Source organism: Macrobrachium rosenbergii, chromosome 4, assembly GCF_040412425.1.
Source record: "Macrobrachium rosenbergii isolate ZJJX-2024 chromosome 4, ASM4041242v1, whole genome shotgun sequence".
NCBI lineage: Eukaryota > Metazoa > Arthropoda > Malacostraca > Decapoda > Palaemonidae > Macrobrachium > Macrobrachium rosenbergii.
Genome location: NC_089744.1, coordinates 80,542,856 through 80,568,078, shown reverse-complemented (window position 1 = coordinate 80,568,078; position 25,223 = coordinate 80,542,856). Strand labels below are relative to the sequence as shown.

General features: G+C 37.1%; 1 protein-coding gene across 1 annotated transcript in view; it reads right to left on the bottom strand.

Annotated features, from left to right (window-relative positions):
• Positions 1 to 15,686, bottom strand: part of LOC136835928 (uncharacterized) — an 82,603-nt gene extending 66,917 nt beyond the window's left edge. The window contains 1 exon segment of the mRNA XM_067099803.1: positions 14,967 to 15,686. Within this exon segment, the coding sequence (XP_066955904.1) occupies positions 14,967 to 15,046 (80 nt within the window). The 5' untranslated portion in view covers positions 15,047 to 15,686.
• Between the last annotated feature and the right edge of the window lie 9,537 nt (positions 15,687 to 25,223).

The window sequence follows — 25,223 nt, the reverse complement described above, 5'->3', positions numbered from 1 at the left end:
AATAATAATAATAATAAGCTGCCTCAACGCTTGGGTAAGATATGTCTTAGGAAAATATTTATGAACAAGGTCAGCTAAATCTAACAGCAAAAACAAAAACTGTCCTGCATTATATAAGACGGAAAGGGATTCATATACATTCCACAGACAAGGTTAATAATAATAATAAAAAAAGTGGCTTCACAAGAAGGCTTACATGACTTCATGAATTAAAATTACTACAGACCTTCTTGCAAGAACCTTAAAATTCAATCATTTTTATCAACTGCCAATTTATCATCTTTTACAGTATCAAAATTCAATCCTTTTCTTCAGGTGCTAATTTATCATCGTTTTCCACAATCATTCCATCACATAAGTCAGACTAGTCATCTGCAGGGAGAAACGTTCATTCTCTCTCTCGTTCCCTAATAATGAATTTCAAATTCTTGAAGAGCTTACGCCGTGAATTCTCTCGCCGAATTAAATTTTGAATTAAATTTTCCATTTCTTCCTAGTTCACTCTCGCTTCGCTCTATCAGCTCTTAATCATTAACCCTCAAAAACGACAACACTCAAGTACTGCGCATACAATGCAGTAGAGAGAGAGAGAGAGAGAGAGAGAGAGAGAGAGAGAGAGAGAGAGAGAATAAGTGAAAAAGAAAAAAAATAGGAAGCCAGTCAAAGTTCCAAGAGCCTCTGCTGGTCCAAGTGTCCTTTACAGAATTAATTAGCACTAGACGCCAACTGTCGGGAGTTCTCCCACCACTTCAAACCTCAATACAACCAACGCAGTGCCCGAAACACTATAACCCCCTTTTACAACCTCCAATGACCAGATTACGTACTGCGCGGGGTTCCGCAAAAAAGACTGGAAAATGGCTGAAACATAACAGCGTTTCATAATAATATTACATACAACCCACCAAAACGCCTTAGACTTAAAGAAGGGCTTCCTCAGAAACTTTCCTGGGTCCTTGGGAATTGAACAGAGGGTCTTCCTGATGTTTCCAAGGGTCTTTTGGCATCCACCATCTCCGTCCGTAGGGCCCGGGACGTAATAATTCGTTAACTCTGACTTCTGGAACCTACGCACCCTTATAAGGGCGTCTGAGATAATAGGTGGGCCACTTTTTCAGATTCCGAAAGCCATACTCGTTCCATGGGTCATACCAAGCACGTCATTACGAAGTCAAGGTCATTATTATGGTGAAGGCTAATAATAATAATAATAATAATAATAATAATAATAATAATAATAATAATAATAATAATAATACAAAATTCAGCAGGAAAAAATGATTTCAAAGAAACTCTTGTAATTTTACGAAAAAACTGGTTTGAATTCATGTTATCTTTACTGCTGAATTTTTGTATTATCATCATTATTATTATTGTTATTATTACTATTACAAGTCTTCACTTTGGACACCAGTATTTAAACCGAAAAGTGAAACAAACATTTGCGCAATAGTCTTACAGAATTTTCAAGCATTCTGTAACATATAAACAGGAAAATAAGCGACAGAATAATTAAATGTCAGACTCGAGATGCAGGTAGTACGGTATGGGAAAAGGTGAAGGAATACAGGTAATTGCCCGTTCCCCATCCACTTTCCCCCACTACATTCTATGGAAGAGTGAGGTGGCCGTTTGAAGCAAAGATTAATTCCCAATACCGTAAAATGAAAAGAGAAAAAAATACAAAGGAAGAGGTCTAACGTTACGCCATTAAACCATTGACAATCGGTAATCGAAGACAATTCTTTGATCGCGTCGCTACAACCGCAGATTGGAATGGAATGGAATATAAAATTTAGGCCAAAGGCCAAGCGCTGGGACCTATGAAGTCAAAAAAGGTGTGAAGGTGTAACAGGAGTAAAACCTCGCAGTTGCACCGTGAAACAATTGTTAGGAGAGGGTGGGCAGTACGATGGAAGAAGGATAATGTAAATGAAGGTACTGTTAAAGTAATGAAAGAGGCTGCAGCTTGGGGCCCGAAGGAACGCTGCAAAGAGCCTCAAGGAAGGCCTTCGGTAAACCGCTTGTAAACCCCCCTACGGGATTTACAAGGGCAGAGAATGAATGATCAGTACGAGCAAGTAAGTACTTCCCTTCTTGGGCCATCACTGCCCAAGGGAGGAAGGATGAACAAGAAGGTTGATGTCTGTCTGTGTGTCTGTCGCGCCGGTGTGGTCGGTCAGGGAGCATCTGGTGTTAGCCTCGAGGCGTCTAAATGATAGTTCCACGGTGTGAGCCAAGTGGTTCCTGCGTGCGAATGGAGACACACACACACACACACACTCTCTCTCTCTCTCTCTCTCTCTCAAGCGGCGGATGGATGGACGGTAGAGAAGTATGGTCTGGGTCCGGTGGCGAATGGGTGGTGCTCTCTTTTTTTCTTTTTTGACGATTTTCCTCCGAGCTACGGAACTGGGCAATCTTGGGCGAGTTTGCATGAAAGAACACAAGACAGGTGTGCGTGCATGTGCGTGTTTGTGTGGGTGTGGGAACGCAAGCTCGTATGATGTGAATGTTTGGTGAAATGTTAAAAATGATAGCCACAACGTACGTAATACGCCATAGCATCTAAATTAAGTACATTCCGTTTTCTATTCGTCCTGTCTGTGATCATACACTACAGATTTCGGTCTCTCCCACAAAGCACCGAAACATGAAATTCCCTTAAAACACCGCAAAATTAGGTCTGACAATGATGTGTTACCTCGTTAAGAAGCGGGAATATGCGAGTGTTGACCAGGTAACCAGCGGAAAAAATAAATAAGGCCTTAAATGTGCTCCATTTTAACAATTACTCGGTCTGCTGCTTAAAGGCGCGTTTACACTCGTTATTGACATGGGTTCGTGCCACGCTAACGAAAAATAAAGAAAAAACGGGAAAATTGTGAAGAGCGGTTCCAGTAACGACGCAGATTCACACTAATTTTCTATGCTTCAGTTTTTAAAAGACTTTCCCCCTGTTGGTTAAATACGTCCAACTTCCGTACGGCAGCGTTGACAACAGATGGCATAAGCTAAGGTTCTTGCTTGTTTTTATTCATGACATTAATAACTCTGATGGTAATGTAATGTTACGTAATGCTCTCTTCGATCTAACCACGTTCCACTTTTCGGTTGAAAACTACGAAAAGTAGTGGGCTTTTTTCCAAATATACAAAACCACAATGTTATGGGAAAAGTATCTTTCAGAATAATGCTGCATTCAAGCATAAACAACAGGGATTTTTTCATGAGCATTAGTATTTGTGTATATTGCACACACACACACACACACACACACACACACACACACACACACACACACACACACACACATATATATATATATATATATATATATATATATATATATATATATATAAACAATCACTCATATATGTGTCACTCGAGCCTCGATGGCCAAGTTGGTTAGAGCAGCAGCCTCGGATTTCTTACGGGTCTGTGGTGCGGGGTCAAATCCGCAGCCGACCGGTTAAAGAGGCGGACACTTTGTTATCGGTGTAGACACCCCGGGATTATGTATGTAATCAACGGATAGGTTTACATAAAAGCAAATGGATGTTACAGACTAATACACACACAAACAAAGCCACTCCAATATCTTCTAAAAACAAACAGACACCTCACACGTTTCGACTGTCGACCTAACCGCGCAACGTCTCCTCGCTGCTGGGAGAGAAGGGGCTGGTGACTGGTACCATACATGTACATAACCTACCGGGGTCTAAGCGATGACAAACTCTACCGACTCACCCAACAAAGGGCTGGCAGCCGGTCGAGACTACAAAGTCTACCCCAAAGCCAAATCAAAGTCCTTCAAAAAGGAGGCATCGTGCTTACCCCATACAAATGGGAAAAAAGCACGTTAAAAGAAGACTCATATAGGCTATGTGTCACTAAACTCCGAATCAGGTAAGTTTGGCTCTTATGACCGAGAGTTAAAATGATGTACAGTAGATATGTCCATTCGGTCACCTCTCCCCCGTAGGTTGGTAATGCCATCAGTGCACCCCATGCGGTGCACTGTAGGTATGACTAAAGGTTCTTTGCAGGGTCCCTTCGGCCCCTAGCGGCAACCCCTTTCATTCCTTTTACTGCAGCTCCATTCATATTATAGTCCTTCTATCTTGCTATCTACCCTCACCTAACAATTATTTCATAGTTCAACTGCTTTGAGGTTTTCCTCTTGTTACACCTTTAAAACCTACCTACTCTCAATTTCCTTTCCAGCGCTGAATGACCTCATAGGTCCCAGTGCTTGGCCTTTGGCCTAAACTCTATATTCCATTCCGTTCCATTCCACTAACAGATCTTGTTTTTTTTTTTTTTAATAGTGCAATCAACTCTCTTATTTTACATCCCTATCTGGACCTCAATAACAAGAGGTAGTACCTCATAACATATACGTAAAGCGCGCGCGCACACACACACACACACACACACACACACAATCACTATTTATCTGCATTTCCCGGACCTGAAAAGTACTGTGCATTATAACTTCTCAGTAATCAACAGCAAGTTAATGACAGAGTGAATTTGAACTACCTTTGTTAATAGGAATTTATCAAATGAAGCTTGATTTACCACTGCTTCCTTTATACCCGGGATTGACAATATACTACCTGTATGGACAAGTATCAAATCTAAGGAATAGTCTACATGAATTCTTATGGCGAAACAGAATTTACACGAAAAACCGCATGGTCTTATCAGTAAAAGTAAAATGACATTGAAAACTCGGAAGTTCGCATCAAAGTTTACGTACGGAATCCTTCCATCGAAGATAAAAGACTACTTTAAAACCTAAGTCCCTCCTTTGAAGTCGCGCTGTCAAGAACACGTTTAGGCCAAAATGCAAAAGGCTGGCGCTTTTGAAAAGGCACAGAATAAAATGAATAATGATTGTCATCATCAGTCCTTGGTCTGTGAGCAACTATATATGAGAGAGAAAAAAGACGATTCAGTGCTCTGCATATTGAAGCGAAAACATCAAAAGTATTCCCTTCAGTTAGAGCATTTGCTTAAATGTTTTGGGGAATGGTTTTAACCAGAGAGAGAGAGAGAGAGAGAGTCCCTTCAGTTACAGCATTTGCCTAAATGTTTTGAGGAAGTTTTAAAGAGAGAGAGAGAGAGAGAGAGAGAGAGAGAGAGAGAGAGAGAGAGAGAGAGAGAGAGAGAGTCCCTTCAGTTACAGCATTTGCCTAAATGTTTTGAGGAAGTTTTAGAGAGAGAGAGAGAGAGAGAGAGAGAGAGAGAGAGAGAGAGAGAGAGAGAGAGAGAGAGAGAGAATGACTGTATAACAGAATAATAGCCCAATTAACCCATAACATGCCTACCAATCAAGAGAAAGCGATAATCTGGGAGAAATTCCTCAAAGTTAACCATACTTTCACGCAATCCTCCCATTAATCCTTCCAATTTGAAGAACAATAGATGCAGTTTTCTGAACCAAAAGAAAGTTATGTAAGCACCCAGAACGACTGTGAATTCTTTCTAATCACAAAGAGACACTTCAGTGCGAAATTTCAGAACGCCCCCAGATGGGGGGTAGCGCCATCAGTGCACCTCATGCGGTGCACTGTAGGCATTACTTAAGGTTCTTTGCAGCGTGCCTTCGGTCCCTAGCTGCATCCCCTTTCATTCCTTTTGCTGTACCTCTTTTCATATTCTCTTCCTTCCACCTTACTTTCCACCCTCTCCTAACAATTGATTCATAGTGCATTTCTCGCTATAATGTGGTTCGGATTCCACAGTAAGTTGTAGGTCCCGTTGCTAGGTAACCAACTGGTTCTTAGCCACGTAAAATAAGTCTCATCCTCCGGGCCAGCCCTAGGAGAGTTGTTAATCAGCTCAGTGGTCTGGTTAAACTAAGGTATAGGCCTACCTAAGTGCAGCTGTGAGGTTTTCTTCCGTTACACCTCTCAGATCTTTTACTGTAAGTTTCCGTTTCAGCACTGAATGACCTCATAGGTCCCAGTGCTTGGGCTTTGGCCTAAAATCTATATTCAATCAATTCAACTGTTTCAGAAATAATTTTTGGCGCCGAACTGCTGTGATTAAATCTCGGAAAATCTTACAGCCATGAGGATCCTGTGGTCTGTAACTTTAATAAATAACAATAACGAGGTGAAATCTTTATAACTATTAATAACTCACCATTGGCCTATGTCCCAGTGGAATGCGGCTTTGACCTTATCAGTGAGAATATTTTCTTCATCTCACTTTCCATAAGCTTCAAACATCCACTTACATCACTTGGGCAGACTGATGTCAAAATCTATAAATACTATTTACCCCCAAAACCGAACATGACTAGTTTAAAAATATCATATAAAGGACAATGACGCAAATCGTAGAATATCGATGTGCGTCCGTGTCTTTTATATGATATTTTTAAACTAGTCATGTTCGGTTTTGGGGGTGAAAAGTATTTAGGCTACAGATTTTGACATCAGTCTGCCCAAGTGATGTAAAAGACACAAACGCAAACCGTAACGAACCAATAACACAATCAAAAAAACAATCCTCTCTTAAAGTTGAAACCTACACTAAGCGATACCAGGAAGACTACCGCAAAAAAAATAAAAAGAAGAAGAAACCTTCCCGTTCACGACAGATAATGATTAAAACCGCAATTGTCAACACACTGACTCACCACGAATCAACAAATCAACAAGGGCCTATGTTTTCACGTCAGTTTCCGTTTGACATCTGGGATTCTGCTGTTTCTGGGGAAAGGATCTGAATCAACAAAAACATATCCAGAGAGAGAGAGAGAGAGAGAGAGAGAGAGAGAGAGAGAGAGAGAGAAAAGAACTGTGTGTGAGAGAGAGAGAGAGAAAAAGTGAAAAGAACTGTGAGAGAGAGAGAGAGAGAGAGAGAGAGAGAGAGAGAGAGCAACGAAAAGTGAAAAGAAGTGTGTGTGTGAGAGAGAGAGAGAGAGAGAGAGAGAGAGAGAGAGAGAGAGAGAGAGAGAGACGAATCCCAAAGAAATGCATTGTACGTCTGAGGAAAGCTAAGTTTGTCTTCGTCCGTCCCCTGTCAATCCCGCCGTAAATTTTTATCTCCCGTCTTTTGTATACGCGACGGACACGCTCGATAAACAAACGAGTCGAGAATCTGTCCCCATCTGCAAATAAACAGCTCCCATTATTGGCTTCAACTCGACGACCACGCGAATTGGCAATTGCTCTTGGCGCGTCACGTGACTGACAAAGAGTTTAAGAAAATAATTTAAGAAAATAATCACCATTTCTCATGGGTCAGGAATTCGCAGATTGTTCTTCTGATGTCACTCGTTTGACGGAAAGGCGAGGCGTCTTCTAGGAGGAATTGTATTTATGAATGTCGACTGGGAAATGTTCGGGTTTTAATCAGACCGGACAAAGAGGCAGGATGCATTTTTTTAGTGGACACACAGACCATATAAAACACCTTTAAAATGAGGTGTTGAATTTGCACACGACTAAAATTTGTTACTCTATTAAAATGGTACCGGTAGTACAAATATAAAGGATCCCTGCCAACAGAAATGTGGGACAGTCAACAAAAATTAACCTTGCTTAATACGCTTTCAAAAATTCCTCACCAGAAAAGTTCACAAATTCTCTGGACAAACTTAAAAAAACTAGATACAAAAATTTTTAAAACACTTTTTTTTTTTTTTTTAACAAGATGCTTAACAATTTTCCTACACGAAGTTATATTCTCATCAGACGCTACTCCAAAAATATACATCAAAAGCTTACTGAACTTTAAAACAAATTTTATCAAACATCTAACGCCTAAATTTTCTTGAAGAAAGTTTACTAAACTTTGAAAACTGTCCTTTCTTTCTACTGATAATTCACCAACTTTTCCTTATAGAAAACTGTGAAATACTATAATATTTCCCTGACAAAAAGTTTACCAAAATATCCTTACAGAGATGAAAAACTTTCTATTAGAAAGCTTACCAGAATCCTTCCCAACTGAATGTTTACAAAACTTTCCTGACTAGAAGTTTGGGATCTTTAACAAACAAAGTCGACTTTCTTTGGTAAGTTTGCAGCTTTTATTGATAAAGATGTGAAGAAAAACTTAAGAAAACCAACATATTGATAATTTCACAAACCATTTCAAAGAGTTTGGTCACACTCACTGGAAGAAATCAGTTTTAAAAAACTAACTGAGAGCAACATATGCCACACAAATTCGATAATCTCTCTCTCTCTCTCTCTCTCTCTCTCTCTCTCTCTCTCTCTCTCTCTCTCTCTCTCTCTCGGGATTCGAAGTGTGTCCTTGAGGGAACTAAACAAATGAAACATGATGCCCAGAAATTCTTCAAAGCAATTCATTCATTGCTGGAAACTTTTAGCCTGCTGAGAATTAACCCAAATTTACCAAAGAAAGTTGAGTCGACTTTGTTTATTAAAGATTCCAAAAAAGAAAAGTTTTTCATCTCTGTAAGGATATTTTGGTTAGTTAGTTTAGATTAAACCGGCCTTATGGCAGCACGGGCCCTTGCTCGAAAGAGGCCCCAGAGATTGGTTAAGGGATTACGAGGCCAGGGGTGGACCTCTGGATTCAGCTAACCAACTGATGCACTGGAGCATATTGAAAAAATATAACAAGCCTTCAAGAGTATTCTCGTCAATACAAGATAGTTTTTCCATATAGGCTAGCCTATGTTTATAAGCATCACCGATAAAATAAAACCCATCACGGTTGAAATAAATACTGATAATAATACAAACTGAAAACAAAGGAAATCAGTGCAAAAATCTAAAAAAAATAAAAAAAAATCAGCAAGAGTGTGTTCGTGAAAATAAAAACATTATCCCTATGTAAAAACATATTTCATAGACGTGCGTAATAAGAAACGAGAAGGAGATATGATACAAACACGGAATCTGCCCGAGAGAGAGAGAGAGAGAGAGAGAGAGAGAGAGAGAGAGAGAGAGAGAGAGAGAGAGAGAGAGAGAGAGAGCTCTGAAATAAAATGGAAAAATAAAAAAAAATAAATAGAACTTAATGCATCACTCCCCAACTTGTATCTCGTGTAAAACCCGTGAGAGAGAGAGAGAGAGAGAGAGAGAGAGAGAGAGAGAGAGAGAGAGAGAGAGAGAGAGAGAGAGAGCTGAAATAAAATGGAAAATAAACTGAACTTAATGCATCATTCAGAGAGAGAGAGAGAGAGAGAGAGAGAGAGAGAAATAAAATGAAAAAATAAAAAATAAATGGAACTTAATCATTCTACAACACATAGGCTATCTTGTGTAAAACCAGAGAGAGAGAGAGAGAGAGAGAGAGAGAGAGAGAGAGAGAGAGAGAGAGAGAGAGAGAATAAAATGGAAAAACAAAAAATTAATAGAACTTAATTAATCAGTCTACAACACGTATCTTGTGTAAAACCAAGGAAGAGGAGAGAGAGAGAGAGAGAGAGAGAGAGAGAGAGAGAGAGAGAGAGAGAGAGAAATAAATCGAACCCAAATGTATCACTGTACAACACGTAACTTGGGTAAAACCAGAGAGAGAGAGAGAGAGAGAGAGAGAGAGAGAGAGAGAGAGAGAGAGAGAGAGAGAGAGAGAGAGTCGAGTTCCCCACATTATTTGAGAGGAATCATCTCTGATAGCATCACCATCCACTACAAAAACTTGCCTCTAAAAGTTCTTCGCATCGTTTTTGCCCAAGAGATGACCCAAAACTATGAGGTATTTCTTAATGAGAAAATCATCAAGATATAAAACCTTCTCTCTCTCTCTCTCTCTCTCTCTCTCTCTCTTGTACCACAGATCTTTTCACTCGATCCAAAGCAGGCTCGGAAACGACGAGGGGTTCAGACTCCTCAAAGACAGGTACGTAACGTAAATGAAGAAACAGAAATATCCTGAGATAAAGTTAAGAAGATATCACACTTTCCCTCTAAATTATATAAATAAAAAGGGGCTTCAGTCAGGTATATATTAAATCCAATAATTACTTTTCTGTATGAATATATTACTGACTAAACCTCGTCCTGAAAAGTGTTAACCTAAGATAGGTGTTCCTTATGATAAAGAATCATGAATGAATCTTTGCAAATAATTTAAGCCTAAGATTCAGCGATGGGAAACAAACCTTCTGCTTAACTTGGGCACTGGATAAAGGCACGCAAACTTACATGAGTTACAAACTTGAATGTAGAAAGGGAATAGAGCAAGAACAGACACAATAAATATTTTTCTTAAGCATTCTAAGTACAGAGAACTACCATAAAATATATGGGCTCAATTGTCACAATGGCAGTAACATTAAATAAAGATAAATTAGAATAACCTACTATTATTAAGAACAGTAGTTCTGTTGTTGCTGAATTAATAACAAGATACTATGCCAAAGACATTATTAATATAAGAAAATACTAAAATAAATACTGAAACAGGCCTATCAGATACTAGTATCATCAGACAGGCCTGTGACGATTTCCTTTTGAATATGGAATTCTTAATTCCAATTCCATTCGAGAATCGATAATAGTTGCTCCAGACTGACTATTTTTAGTTCAATTCCTTTTAAGCTAACGGAATTATTATCTGCTCACTAGGACTGTATGTTAATTTTAACACTGTTATCAACTTCCTTTTAATTGAGGTACTTGTTCCTGGGACGGGTACTAATTAAAACGCCATGTTGACAGGAAACAGACAGTCCACTATCCACTTACAATTCACAAACAGAAATGAATCATCATCTTCATTTAAACACGGACCTTGTAAACAAGGAATCACAGGAATTGATATGTGTACCTTCGATTCCAATTCCCTTTCACAAAAACTATTACTTCAATTCCAACCAAATCAATTGAACCGCTACATCCAAGAGTGTCAACAACATGCAAAAAATCTTAAAACAGAACTGGTTAATTTGACGACATTGGCTGCGCCTTTATATCAAGTAAAAATCGAATGTAAATATATTTATTTATCTCACGAAAAGGTCGTTAAATATTGCAAAGGAGAGCCAAAAAAGGAATGACGGACTTCGAAATAAAAGGAAAAGTGCTCAATGTGATCGAACCCCAAAGCAACAGGTTTTCAAAGAACTGGAACCCAAAACAAAAGGTTTTCAAAGAACTGAGTCATCATGTAAAGGTATCCCTTTGCGATAAAGCACTGGGCAAATTGTTATCACTTGTATAGAGTATTATTATAGCCTATATATAACAATGCACCTGGTTGTATTAAAATAAATAGTTGTGAAAGTAAAGACAAACAGACAAGGCAACCTTGCCCAGTCTCTCTGAAAATGCCTCAGTAACTACACCAAGTTTTGACCAAGATAAAAAAAAAAGAAAAATTAAATCGAATCTCTTGATCAGAGAGAGAGAGAGAGAGAGAGAGAGAGAGAGAGAGAGAGAGAGAGAGAGAGCTTGGAAAAGTGGAAAATAAATTGAACCTAAGTGCATCACCCCATAACACGTATCTGTGATAAAACCAGAGAGAGAGAGAATAAAACTAAAAAATAAATCGAACTTAATGCACCATTCCACAACACGTATCTGTGATAACACCAGAGAGAGAGAGAGAGAGAGAGAGAGAGAGAGAGAGAGAGAGAGAGAGAGAGAGAGAGAGAGAGAGAGAATTAAAAATAAATCGAACCTAAATGCACCATTCCACAACACGCATCTTGGGTAAAACCAGAGAGAGAGAGAGAGAGAGAGAGAGAGAGAGAGAGAGAGAGAGAGAGAGTTTAAAATAAATCGAACCTAAATGCACTATCCCACAGCATGCATCTTGTAACCCCAGAGAGAGAGAGAGAGAGAGAGAGAGAGAGAGAGAGAGAGAGAGAGCTGGGAAAAATAAATTGAACCGAAGTGCATCCTCCCACAACACGTATCTGTGATAAAACCAGAGAGAGAGAGAGAGAGAGAGAGAGAGAGAGAGTTCACATTTCACCGAAGGCACCAAGATCAACAGATACCAAAAAGGATCAAAGCAATAAACCCAGGCAGCTTCGATATCAACAACAGATACGTTCCCCCGAGTCATCAAAAACTTTCTCGACGACGGAGGCTCAAACAGCATCATAACAGACCGTCGTCTGCTCCGAAAAGTGAAATTTTTTTTTTTAAATCCTCATTTTCGGTGGTGTTTGTGACCTCCCTCTGTTAAAGTGTGTTAGGTTAATCATATCTCGAAAGGTCAGTGTGTTCATTTGATTGTTAAAAAGTTAAATCCGAGAATTAAACACTGAATTTTTTTAACCTAAACAAATCTTTTTAACCTCATTTTCGGTGGTTTTTGTGACCTGCCTCTGTTAAAGTGTGTTAGTTTAATCATTTTTCGAGAGGTCAGTTTGTTCATTTGTTAAAAATTGATTTACTTCTTCTTACTGAAGGAGGAAGACTGTTTACTTCTTATGGGCCCCAAAAGAACTAAGGTTGACTGTTCAAGATAACATAATCTATGACACAACTATTGTGTCTGCTATCAAGATGGTCAAGTTGACATCAGCCAGATTCTTGCAACTTTCAAAACGTCGATGTCAAACCTTTATATCGGATTTTTCCAAAAACTAAATCCTCTTATGCTTGTCTTATTAGACACTATAAGGTAAAAGATTAAATTGGTATCACAGAATTCATACAGCCAAGAGACCACATCCGCATAGCACCATCAACTGATTACTCGCTTCTGTGATCTCTGGCATGGCAGCAATGAGTTAATTACTGAATCAACTGATGTTACAGCTCACAGTGACATATAAGAATAAGCTACATTCGTAGGATGAGATTAAATCTAGCTGATCCCCAGACGCCACCAGACTTTCCTGAGCAGAAAAACAAAGCCCCATGCATAAAGGTTTTTACATGAGACATGAGATATATTTCTTAAGAAAACTAAAATATTACAAAATATTTACTAAAATTGGCTCTAAAACATCATCGTACAAGTACAAACGACTTTTATTCGGGAATCGGTTGCAGCCATAATTAACATCATAAAAAAACTTTAAGCCATCTCAAGATTGTCTGGCATGGAAAAATATGTGGAGAAAAGTATAGGTAATAAACAGTTTATCAAATTGGTAATAATGGATCAGTGATTTGAGATGGTTGTGTCATGCAGTGAGAATGGGTAACAACAGGTGCTGGAAAGGAAGGACCTTAATATACAGGAAAAGTGAGAGTACTTGCCCGTTAAGAGCGAGTGTTGGGTGTTCGACGTGCTGCAGATTTTCCTTCTAATAAATATTTAAAGTGCTAACGTTAAAGATGTTTTCTGTTATGTATACAAATATACATACATATATATACATATATAATTGCGTGTGTGTGTTTGTGTGTTTTACTCGACCTCTATTAAAAGAAACAAGTTACTCTATAAAATTCGATAGCACCCATGTTTACACACTGACCCGATAACGGGTCTATAACCCTCTCCATTCACCAATACTTCATTCATCAAGCTGGCGAGAAATAAACGATAAACAAACGCAATAAACATACAAACAAACAGATAAACAAACAAACAAACAAACGCGAGGTAAAGAGAACTGTCTACACTGATATCTATATTGGAAGGTACAGGTCGGGGTTAAAACTGAACGAATGAACCGAAGGCAATAAATTCTCGCGGGAGTTTCCAGTACTAGGTCGTCGTTCAGTATCCCATCACGGCTAAACTCATTAAGAAATTTCCCAAACTGTTTGGAATCGTTGTCTTCGCTGCAGCTTGCTTACATTTCAACTTCTATTTATTTTTCAACGTGCGTTTAAGTACCAACTTTTCATCCGTTTTGTTCAATATACGTTGCATTCTACAAAGACATGTATTATCATAGAGGTATTGAAAATATACCACTTCATTAATGAAATGGAAAACCAACATTTTTCATTTAATCCTCTTTGCATCACTACTTTATTACTTTTATTCAGCATCACAAAGAACAACCTTATCTTGCTTCAAAGTGCAACTTTTCAATAAAAGCATATCACACCTGAGCTGCATCTAATGAACACAAAACCGTGCATATTAATTAGTAATCTTTGGCTATAAAAATATTTAATCCAAACAAATTCGCCAGACTGCATCCCACTCGCGAACTATGACGCGCATTACCCTTAGACTTTTGCATTCCCCATCATCAACACTGGACTGTCTTTTTTGCATTATTTATCCTACTACAAATGAGATTGAGACGATACAATAAGGTTATTTACACGTGTTAGCTTCATAATATCAGTACTTATATTTTGCTCGATAAAGAAAAACTATTAATCTGAGCGATGGCTTCATTTGGTAAACACAATAAAATCTTTACATCACTGTGGTTTTTATCACATCTCAATCTGTTCACGTATAGCAGAAAGTACAATATAAAAATGAAAGAAAAAAACTATACGGATGAATTATAGTCTACCCTGGCTCATACTTTATTTAAACAACGAGGAATGTTACATCAGTTGCACCAATGATGCATCGTGTGATCGCGAACGATAGGCCTACCTAATTTGACAGCTGCAGGTTCCATTTTCACTAGTCTATGAATTGTGGGAGGCTAAAATTTGCTCTGCAGAGTGTATATATCCTTACGACTCTGTATTCAAGGTAACCTATAATGGTGACTCGATACTTTAAAAACAATTATAATGTGAAAACTTGAAAGCGATTTGAAAATGATGAGACTATAGCTTCAAAATGTTCTTCAATACGATTCCGAGAGAGAGAGAGAGAGAGAGAGAGAGAGAGAGAGAGAGAGAGAGAGAGAGAGAGAGAGAGAGAGAGAGAGAGAGAGAGAGAGAGAGAGTTTTACGATTTCTAGATTATTCATGAAACTAAGTTAGACGACTCTGTGCTTGCCGTAGGTCAGTCTATGCATGAGACTATGCTACTTCTGCACTTTTGTCATCATATGCCATGTGCCCTATCATGCAAATGCCCGATTGGTGCCCGATCTGATTTCCCTAACCCGAGAATAATAAAAGTACGATCATTCTTACCAGGCAGGTCCCCATCCGAAATCTTCATCACGGCGCTTGAATCTCAACTGCTGCCGCTGTTGTGAGTAACTGTGATCCATTTTTGCTGCTCAACGTATCTCCATATTTGTGCTCCCAGATAGATCCCTAAGGATAATAATTATGATGGTGGTGGTAAATTAGGAAAGGTATTACCTCAAGATATTTGCCGGACACCACAGCAATATTCATCTTTTGGAAACCACGTCAACAACTAAACACACAGCCTACTACATTTAGTATCATATCTGAAACAACTGTCCTTACGATAACTTCAACACTTGCAGACCCATTTCTGGGGATCACTCGAACACATCATTGTAAGTGCACTTACATGGTGCTTGTTCCCATCATTCCAGAGGGCATTCGAGACCGAAAAACTACAACCGTACTTTTATTTTCATATTTTCGTTCTGTACCGACCGTACTTCCAGCGGATGATGCTTCCACGAAACATTTTCTGTTCTTTTCAAAACAAGCAATTTCAGAAGTCTGTGTTTATTTCTATAAATAGATAAACAGACGCACATTTAATAACTTCTCACACTTTGATTTATGTCAACTCCAAACCAAACGAGAGACAGAGAGTCGTGACGCAAAGTTCAAAAAATCTACCACAGACTCAAAAGCAGAAGCGACTCACGTCAGTCCCGGGACCGACACAACAACACACCTACTCTCAGCTCTGCCGTGAACCACACTGACTGAGCTGAGCTGAGAGCTCTTCTTGCCTGAGCTGAGCAGACCAGCCTGAAAGCTGTGCTGCTGAACACAACAACCGAGCGGATGAGTCGACTGAGGATGAGGAAGAAGAGGGGGAGTAGGAGGACGAGGAGGAGGGGGAGGAGGTGAGGACTCGAGGAGAGTCTGCTGGACTTGGAGGGACGAGGAACGACAACGAGTCGACACTCGACAAGATCTGGGGCTGCTCGACGTTCTGCAGTCGTCGACGTCTGTCCATCAGACTCAGACTGACTGTGTGGGTACTGCAGGGCACACATCGGACCAGGGAGGGAAGGGGGGGGAAACACCGAATAACGGGCGGCGAAAACAATAGGGTATGGTAGGCGTGGCATGGTCTGACAGGGGCACGCCACATGGACCAAGAGAGGACCTTCAAAAAATAGAAAAAAAAAAGCTGGTTGTGAACGGGCATTATTCAATTATTATAATGAATAGTGAGAATAAATCTGAACTAATATAGGAGTCTGCAATCACTATCTATCGAGGCAAAAATTTCCCGTAACTTTTCTATAGATCATAGAATCTTCTCTCTCTCTCTCTCTCTCTCTCTCTCTCTCTCTCTCTCTCTCTGTCAAGACAAATCAGATTCCAATGATTTTTTCCTTGTCATTAAACGTAGAATATAAAAATTCTAGTATACAAAAATTGCATTTACACGCGATTAAGTATAAAACGTACTAGGATTTTAGCGAGCTCGTTGGAAAATAGATCGCCTTACTGAAAAATAAACAATTAATTCAGTAAGCTATGTCATTTCTGGCGTTCATGGAATCTTATTTGACTGGAGTTATGGACAAAGAAACAAACCTCTTAAACATATGCACACAAGCAAATAAACATGCAGAGTATTGTGTGTGTGTGTGTATGTGTGCGTGCATGTGTGTAAGTTGTTTGAGAACTCTTGGGAAAAAAATTATGAATGCTGCAGGTAAAATTTCCTAAACATGTCTTGCATAATAATAATATTCAAACAAGTGTGAGTGCTCTAACGCAAAAATTAGACAACAGCAGAGAAAATTTCTCCAGTCATTTACCCATCCGTGCTCACACAACCCCAGGTACCCAAAGGCATCAGTCAAACTCGACACCACCAAAGCATGATTTGCCTCTCAAACAAACCAATTCTTGCCAATGAAATTCTACGACGCTGTCAATAACCAACCCTTCATATGGTATGTCACGTTTAAGCAAGACTGTGCTCAATGTTTTACTTATATATATATATATATATATATATATATATATATATATATATATATATATATATATATATATATATTCTTTATAATTGTCAAAATGGTTCTTGTGACTGCAAAACACCATATACACAATAAACTATCGCTAATCTACAATTCTTCAGAGGCTATCTTTAGTCATACCATCTACAAGTTAAGAAAACCGTAAGATGACATTACATAAGGGAGAGTGACGCCATCTACATTGGCATAGGTACGTAAATCCATAAAATGGCACTATACTGGGAATATTTTAAATGGTCGTTATTAGTGCTATATGAATGAAAAACCTGATTACAAATGCATAAATATGAAGTAAAATTAAATACAATTGCATTACCTGTCAGCTTTTCTGAAGGGTAGAATCATGGCGTAACAGCTACTCAAATATGACCCACCTAACCCAGTGATTCCAAGCATTTATGCCTTCAAGCAACCACTGAAACAGTTTTTTTTTAAATATTTCCCAAGGAACTTTTTTACTACACTTTATATGTATATATTTATATATATATATATATATATATATATATATATATATATATATATATATATATATATATATATATATATATATATATATATATATATATATATATGAGGAATCTAACGGTCACTTTTACCAGATACATATATAACTGTAATAGCGACAATGCCCTCTTTACTTCTCGAATTCTTCGCGCTTTATTGTTAAACGCTTGTCACTGCATAGCCTTAGATCCAAGTACAAGAAATCTGAAGCAGTTATGATGTCCGGTAGCGGGAAACGAACCCGCGTCCCATAATCACAAGGAGGTGTGACAAGCGCATCCAAAACAAGCGCGAGGAATTCGTGAAGTTAAGAGGGCACTGTGGCCATTACAATTTACATATATTTATATATATATATATATATATATATATATATATATATATATATATATATATATATATATATATATATATATATAATATATATATATAACTAAAATATTTTTAATATAAATCCAGCTGTATAAATCCAGCGGAATCCTGGTTGGGAATAGCTGTGTAACTTAAATCTAACACTCCCCCCCGCCCAACACAAACCCACCGAAAAAAAAAGTGTCGAACCTCGCCTCGCCTCGCGTGGAGCACTTAAAAAAAAAACTCTAATGCAGCGAAATACTTGAAACCTTACACCTATTCCCACTTACCGAACCTTGGGTTTAGAGAGATGCCGAACTCGAGAGTCTTCTCGAGGGGGAAATTGTTTTACCTATGTCTTGAGGGAGGTGATGATTCATCCCGTCATTAAAATGTCTATAAATATCGCTTTCTGATATCTGTATCCTTTTTCATCCCCCGTGTGGGGAGGGGGGGGGGGGAGGAATCTCTCAGGTTCATTCGCTAGATTTCAACCTAAGTCCAGGAAAATAAATATGATGAACACCATTTTATCATACAGTTTTAAGGACAATAAGGTGGTAATATTAATAGTTTTCCTAGTAGTGGTAGCAGTAGAAATAGCAGTATTATTATTATTATCATTATTATATTATTATTATCATTATATTATTATTTTTATTATTATTAGTGGTATAGTAGCGTACATGAATGAACAAAGGTGGAGGAACAAACACAAGGAATTCATCAGAGTCCACCACAACCTCCCATTTCCTCATTATCTTTAAGGACCTTTGCTCATACCCGGATTCCGTCGAAATGTTCCTTTATTCCACCATCCTTTTGAAAGCAATACTTTCATCAATCTCACTAGGATCCAGATCCTGATCACCAAAATAACATTACGAGTTCGCCAAACCTCTAACCCTACAAAATATATAATGGAAAAATTAACCCCCAAGCTCTTCAAAATATATAATGAAAAATTAACCCCCAAACTGTACAAAATATATAATGAGAAATTAACCCCAAGCTCTACAAAATATACAATGAAAAATTAACCCTCAAATTCTGCAAAATAAATAATGAAAAATTAACCCTCAAATTCTGCAAAATATGTAATGAAAAATTAACCCTCAAACTCTACAAAATATATAATGAAAAATTATCCCTCAATTTTCTCCAAAATATATATAGAAAAATCAACCCTCAAACTCTACAAAATATATAATGAAAAATTAACCCTCAAACTCTGCAACATATACAATGAAAAATTAACCCTCAAACTACAAAATATATAATGAAAATTTAACCCTTAAACTCTACAAAATTATATATTTAAAAACTAACCCTCAAACTCTACAAAATATATAATGAAAAATTAACCCTCAAACTCTGCAAGACACATAATGAAAAATTAACCCTCAAACTCTACAAAATATATAATGAAAAATTAACCATCAAACTCTACAAGATATATAATGAAAAATTAACCCTCAAACTCTACAAAATATATAATGGAAAACTAACCCTCAAACTCTACAAAATATATAATGAAAAGTTAACGGACTTGCGATCAAGCATTTCATTCTCATGCGAACTGTTGCCGAAATCTGACAGACAGGACTATGGAGTCGATCATTATGGTCTTGGTAACTGGGGATTTAGCATCACTTCGTCATCATTTTGTTAGCACACCAACAAACGAACCGGGTGTGATGCCATAAATTCTTTGCAAAGGAAAGCACGAAGCTGAAAGAAATTGATCGATACTCGTTTTCCAAGCAAGTCTGTCTGTAGGGCGCATCATATTCTTTCGTCAAGTCCAATTTTAGAGCCATTATTTTTAAGGTACGAAGCTGCCACAAAAAAAAAAAAATTATGAATATTTATCGCATATTTCATTTGGAAATTTCTTCCATTTGCATATCATCCCGGAAAAACTTCTTCACTATGATATTGAGAAAGAATCTGAATGGAAATTTTCGACCCGTGGCATGGAGAGAGAGAGAGAGAGAGAGAGAGAGAGAGAGAGAGAGAGAGAGAGAGAGAGAGAGAGAGAGGATAAGCTTCTACTTATCTAAGCAATGGATTAAGTACTTAGTAGTCAGACGAATGTGGTATCCCAAATACAGCTGCTCCGTGAGAAGAGAGAGATTAAAAATGTCTCATAATTTGACGAATGGAGCTTTTTTCCAACTGAGACTTTATAAAAAAGATCTTATAAGCATACTTTGTATAATATGTAACTGGTCAATTATTTTTTACCCAGATATCTTTATTTTACAAGATCTGTAATCTTTATGTATACTGCCTGTGGGAATACGCACACATAGACACAAACACACACACTTATACACATACACACATGTGTATATATAAAGACATACATACATATATATATATTCATATATATATATATATATATATATATATATATATATATATATATATATATATATATATATATATATATACACACATGCACACACACATATATATATATATATATGCGTGTGTGTGTGTGTTCATGTACATAAATACTGCAACTCTTGCAGACCAAAAATATCTGCAAGAAAACAATAATTAACACGTAGCACAAGATACAACCTATACCAGAAAATTGCTCTCAAAAAGAAAAATTCAACCAAATATGACATCTACATCATCATCTTGTACCTCACTGGTTACTTCCACAAGACAGTTATTTCTTTGGCGTACGATAAGATTTTAACGGCATATCTCAACGCTAACGCTGTATGCCCCCCTTGCTGACTCATCTAATAAGACAGCAATTAACCAAAAGAAGGAGACTTCTCCCCATTCGCAAGGTGGATGCAACGAGGACCCCATGACTGGTTGTACCCAGCGTGGTGGAAGGATAAATATAAAAAGTTAATGATATTAATTATATAATTCCCACTGACTTATCATAACCCTCGTTTCTCTATAGACATCTTGATTATCTTGCACAGTTTAGTGATTAGGGAGAGAGAGAGAGAGAGAGAGAGAGAGAGAGAGAGAGAGAGAGAGAGAGAGAGAGGACTGGGATCAACTCTGCAGTGCCAGGTCTCGGCAAGTTATTTCTGTGATACGGTAATTGGCAGTCTTATCCATGGTCAGTCAAACTCTGGTCTTTTGGACCCAGGTCTTCTAGACCCCGGTTCTTATCAGGGATGATCCACGTAATGAAGCCCCCTTCCCCTCCCCCCACACCAAGCGAGAGACTGAGCGAGCGTAACTATGTTTGCACAGCATCGATTACTGAAGGTTCATATCACCGAGGAATCAGAATGATGGCCAGAGATCAGTCAAAACGTTGGCGTGTATTAGATACGATCGAGAACCTTATAAATGAAACGTTTTTTCCTGTCTCATACGTTTCTTATTGCCACATATTCCCCGAGCATTATTACAGGACGTGCGATAAGCGTTTCAGAGTATGCTGCTGCTCAGCGAATAAGCAATCACCGATAATGCTTGCCAAAGAACTTGATTACAGCCACATACAGTTACCTTCACTTACATCCACCTTTATTACCAGTTACTTTCATTTAAATCCATCTTTATTACAACATTTCACTTATTTTCATTAAGCATTTTCATCCACGAAAAAAAAAAAAGACTTCATCATATCAAAAACATACCCGACTTCCTCATAGACTTTACATGTTGTCAAATTAAGAATGAATGACATTACCACAAAATCTCTTGCTTTATCAATTTAAACTGATGTTTGTTAGACAAACTTTAACTGATTTCTATCATAATCATTCTACTACCAGACAGGTTTCATTACGAGCAACCTTTCCCTTTACATGCCCGACATAAAAAAACAAAGCAAAACATAATCTTTAATGATGCAAGCGTTAGGATCTTCGGTATATCTTGATAAGCATAACTACGTTCTTATATTAAATAGGAGTATTGAGAGACACATTACATAATGGGTTAAGCCTTGACAGTGGTAAATAATATATATATGTATATACATATTACATATATATGCATTTTATATGTAAGTGTGTGTATATATATATATATATATATATATATATATATATATATATATATATATATATATATATATATATATATATACTTACTACAACAACAATTATCTCTTTTAACTCTTTTCCGTATAATATCTTTAACAACGATCAAAAGTAGAACAAAACAAGAACAAATCGAAGAGTAAAGACGCATAGCGTCATAAAACAAAAGGGTGATAATGCACTTAGTTATGCATGCATTATACATACTGGAAATGTTTCATTTCTAAAATTATTCATACTGGCTTCTTTCTTTCTTTTTTTTTTTTTAATCTTTCCATTTCAGTATACAATATACTTAGCTAACTGTACCGGTTTTAAGTCGTGATTCAAAATACAAACCGATTCCCTAGCATTCCGTTTACAATACACCAATTTCTTTAAAATCAGTTTCTTTAAAATAATTGCTCTTTTAAACAAATAACTTTTTCATAATCTCATACGTCTGTTTGCGCAAGAGCATCTCAGACACTCTAAAACACTAGGCAGGACGTGTGTGTGTGTGTGTGTGTGTGTGTGTGTGTGTGTGTGTGTGTGTGTGTGTGTGTGTGTGTGTGTTAGTTAGAGAGGGGAGGGGTGGGAAGAAGGAAGGAGATGAGAAAAAGGGATCATTACACATCTCGGGTTGTCATGGTTACTTCATTTTCAAGAGCAAACAACAGTCCATAACAGTGCTTGGGTTTTACTCAACACAAGAGAGCAACTCTCTCTCTCTCTCTCTCTCTCTCTCTCTATGTATATATATATATATATATATATATATATATATATATATATATATATATATATATATATATATATATATTTATACATACACACATACACATAGATCCACAATATATATATACACATGTATATATATATATATATTGTATTTATATACACATATAAAACGTATGTTTACATATATATACATATATATATTTATATACTATATGTGTATATGCATATACATACATATATACATATACATATACATATACACATACATCACGAAGAAACAATTACCTCATAGCCTAAAGATGGAGACGAAAATGTACCTCACACAACTTTAAAACAAAAACTGAAAAAAAAACGCGTGCACTCCTTAACTAAAATTTCACTCCTGCAGGCAATGCTGTGTAGACAATTAAGCAAATGAATTCGTGGAATGCCGAATGAGTCACACGGGAGAGACGGAACACGAACGAGACACGGAACAGGAACATCATAAAAGGCAGTTTCATATTTATGATAACTTTCCCTAAAAACATGTCCACTCTTACGGCTTAAGCAAACAGCTAATTCCGGCGATACCTCGAAATGACTTTTATTATCTAAGTGATTCTTGACACTGTCATATTTTCTGATAAGAAACTGCGCATTCGTAACTCTTGTAGAAAGCCTCTTTTATCAAAATGTGTCTTGTAAATAAATGTATATTTATTACTGTTAAGAAAAGGTACAAATGTTCTCTTCATTTAAGGTAGAGTTAACGACCCCAAAAACTCATGTAAATGAGGAGCCCCGTGACGTACGTGACGTCAGGTGTCACCGGGGTGGGGCGGTGGTGGCTACCCAGTATCGAACTCAGGAAAAATAAAGCTGTTCTACTAATAATGTTATCTGCTGAAGAGATTAACAACAGATGCATTATTCTTCTCTGTAATTTAATCTAAATACTGGAAGAAAAGAATGCATTATCCTCTTCTATAATCTAAAGTATCTGGAATACAGAAAAAATAAAGGAAAACCTTTGTATAATTTAATCTAAATACTGGACAAAAGAATGCATTATCATCCTCTATAATCAAAGGTATCCCGAATACACGAAAAAAATAAAGGAAAACCTTTGTATAATTTAATCTAAATACTGGAAGAAAAGAATGCATTATCCTCTTCTATAATCTAAAGTATCTAGAATACAGAAAAAAATAAAGGAAAACCTTTGTATAATTAATCTAAATAAGAAAAAAAACATTATTCTTCTATAATCTGTATCTAGAATACAGGAAAAAGAAATGAAAACCTTTGTATAATTGATCTAAATACTGGACAAAAGAATGCATTATCCTCTTCTATAATCTAAAGTATCTAGAATACAGAAAAAAATAAAGAAAACCTTTGTATAATTAATCTAAATACTGGACAAAAGAATGTATTATCCTCTTCTATAATCTAAAGCATCTAGAACACAGCAAAAAATAAAGGAAAACCTTCGTAATCTCACAAAGTCTTTACAAGAGAGCAACACACTGAAAATACACAAATCGGCCACTTTCCACTGAACAGAGGTGAACAGTCAGCGATAGAAATTCACGTAAACAAGCGAAGTCTAATCCCCTCTCAGACGACACAATACATTTTATTTTAATAACCATGAACCCCATTACCGCCACCGGGATATTTTCCGACGGACCCAGGGCGAACCCGGGAACCCGGGAAGACAAACACTTCGGATCTAACAATGAACAATGTTATCTCCAGCATCGCGTCTGGATTTCTGTGCATTTGTCAGCGTTGGAACAAGAAAGAGAGGACGGTCTTAAAAGAGAGAGAGAGAGAGAGAGAGAGAGAGAGAGAGAGAGAGAGAGAGTTATAATAATAATAATAATAATAATAATAATAATAATAATAATAATTATTATTATTATTATTATTATTATTATTATTATTATTGTTGTTGTTGTTATTATTATATTAATAACGCCTTTATTTGCACATTTTAGTTTAAAAATGGGTATTAAATTCATTACATTTAATACCCACTTTAGACGAAAATATGAAAAGAAGAGCATCATTACTATTATTATCATTATTACTATTACTATTAATAATAATAATAATAATGATATTATTATCATCATTATTATTATTATTCTCTCTCTCTCTCCGAGGTATGCTTTTAGGACCGTTACCCGCTTTCTTACCCAACTCCGACAGAGAGAGACAGAGAGAGAGAGAGAGAGAGAGAGAGAGAGAGAGAGAGAGAGAGAGAGAGAGAGAGAGAGATATTTTGCGGGTCTGAAAGAGACCGAACTTCGTAATTGCCTACTCAACAATATTTTTTTTTTTTAGGCCGCAGGAGTTTTCAATAATTCAAATGGACTGTTACAAACACGGAAAAGATATAAGGCCATATCAGCAGGGGTTAAATGTTAAGTCACTTCTATTTACCCGAAAATGATGAGGTTACTCTATTAAGAAGTTCAGACCAATTTCAACTTTTATGCATTGTTGTTATATTATTTTTCACATTTATTGTCATTCATGAATTCGGATTTTTAGTTTTTCGTAAAAGAAAACTATTGTACCGACTTTGTCTGTCCGTCCGCACTTTATTCTGTCCTCATTTTTTTCTGTCC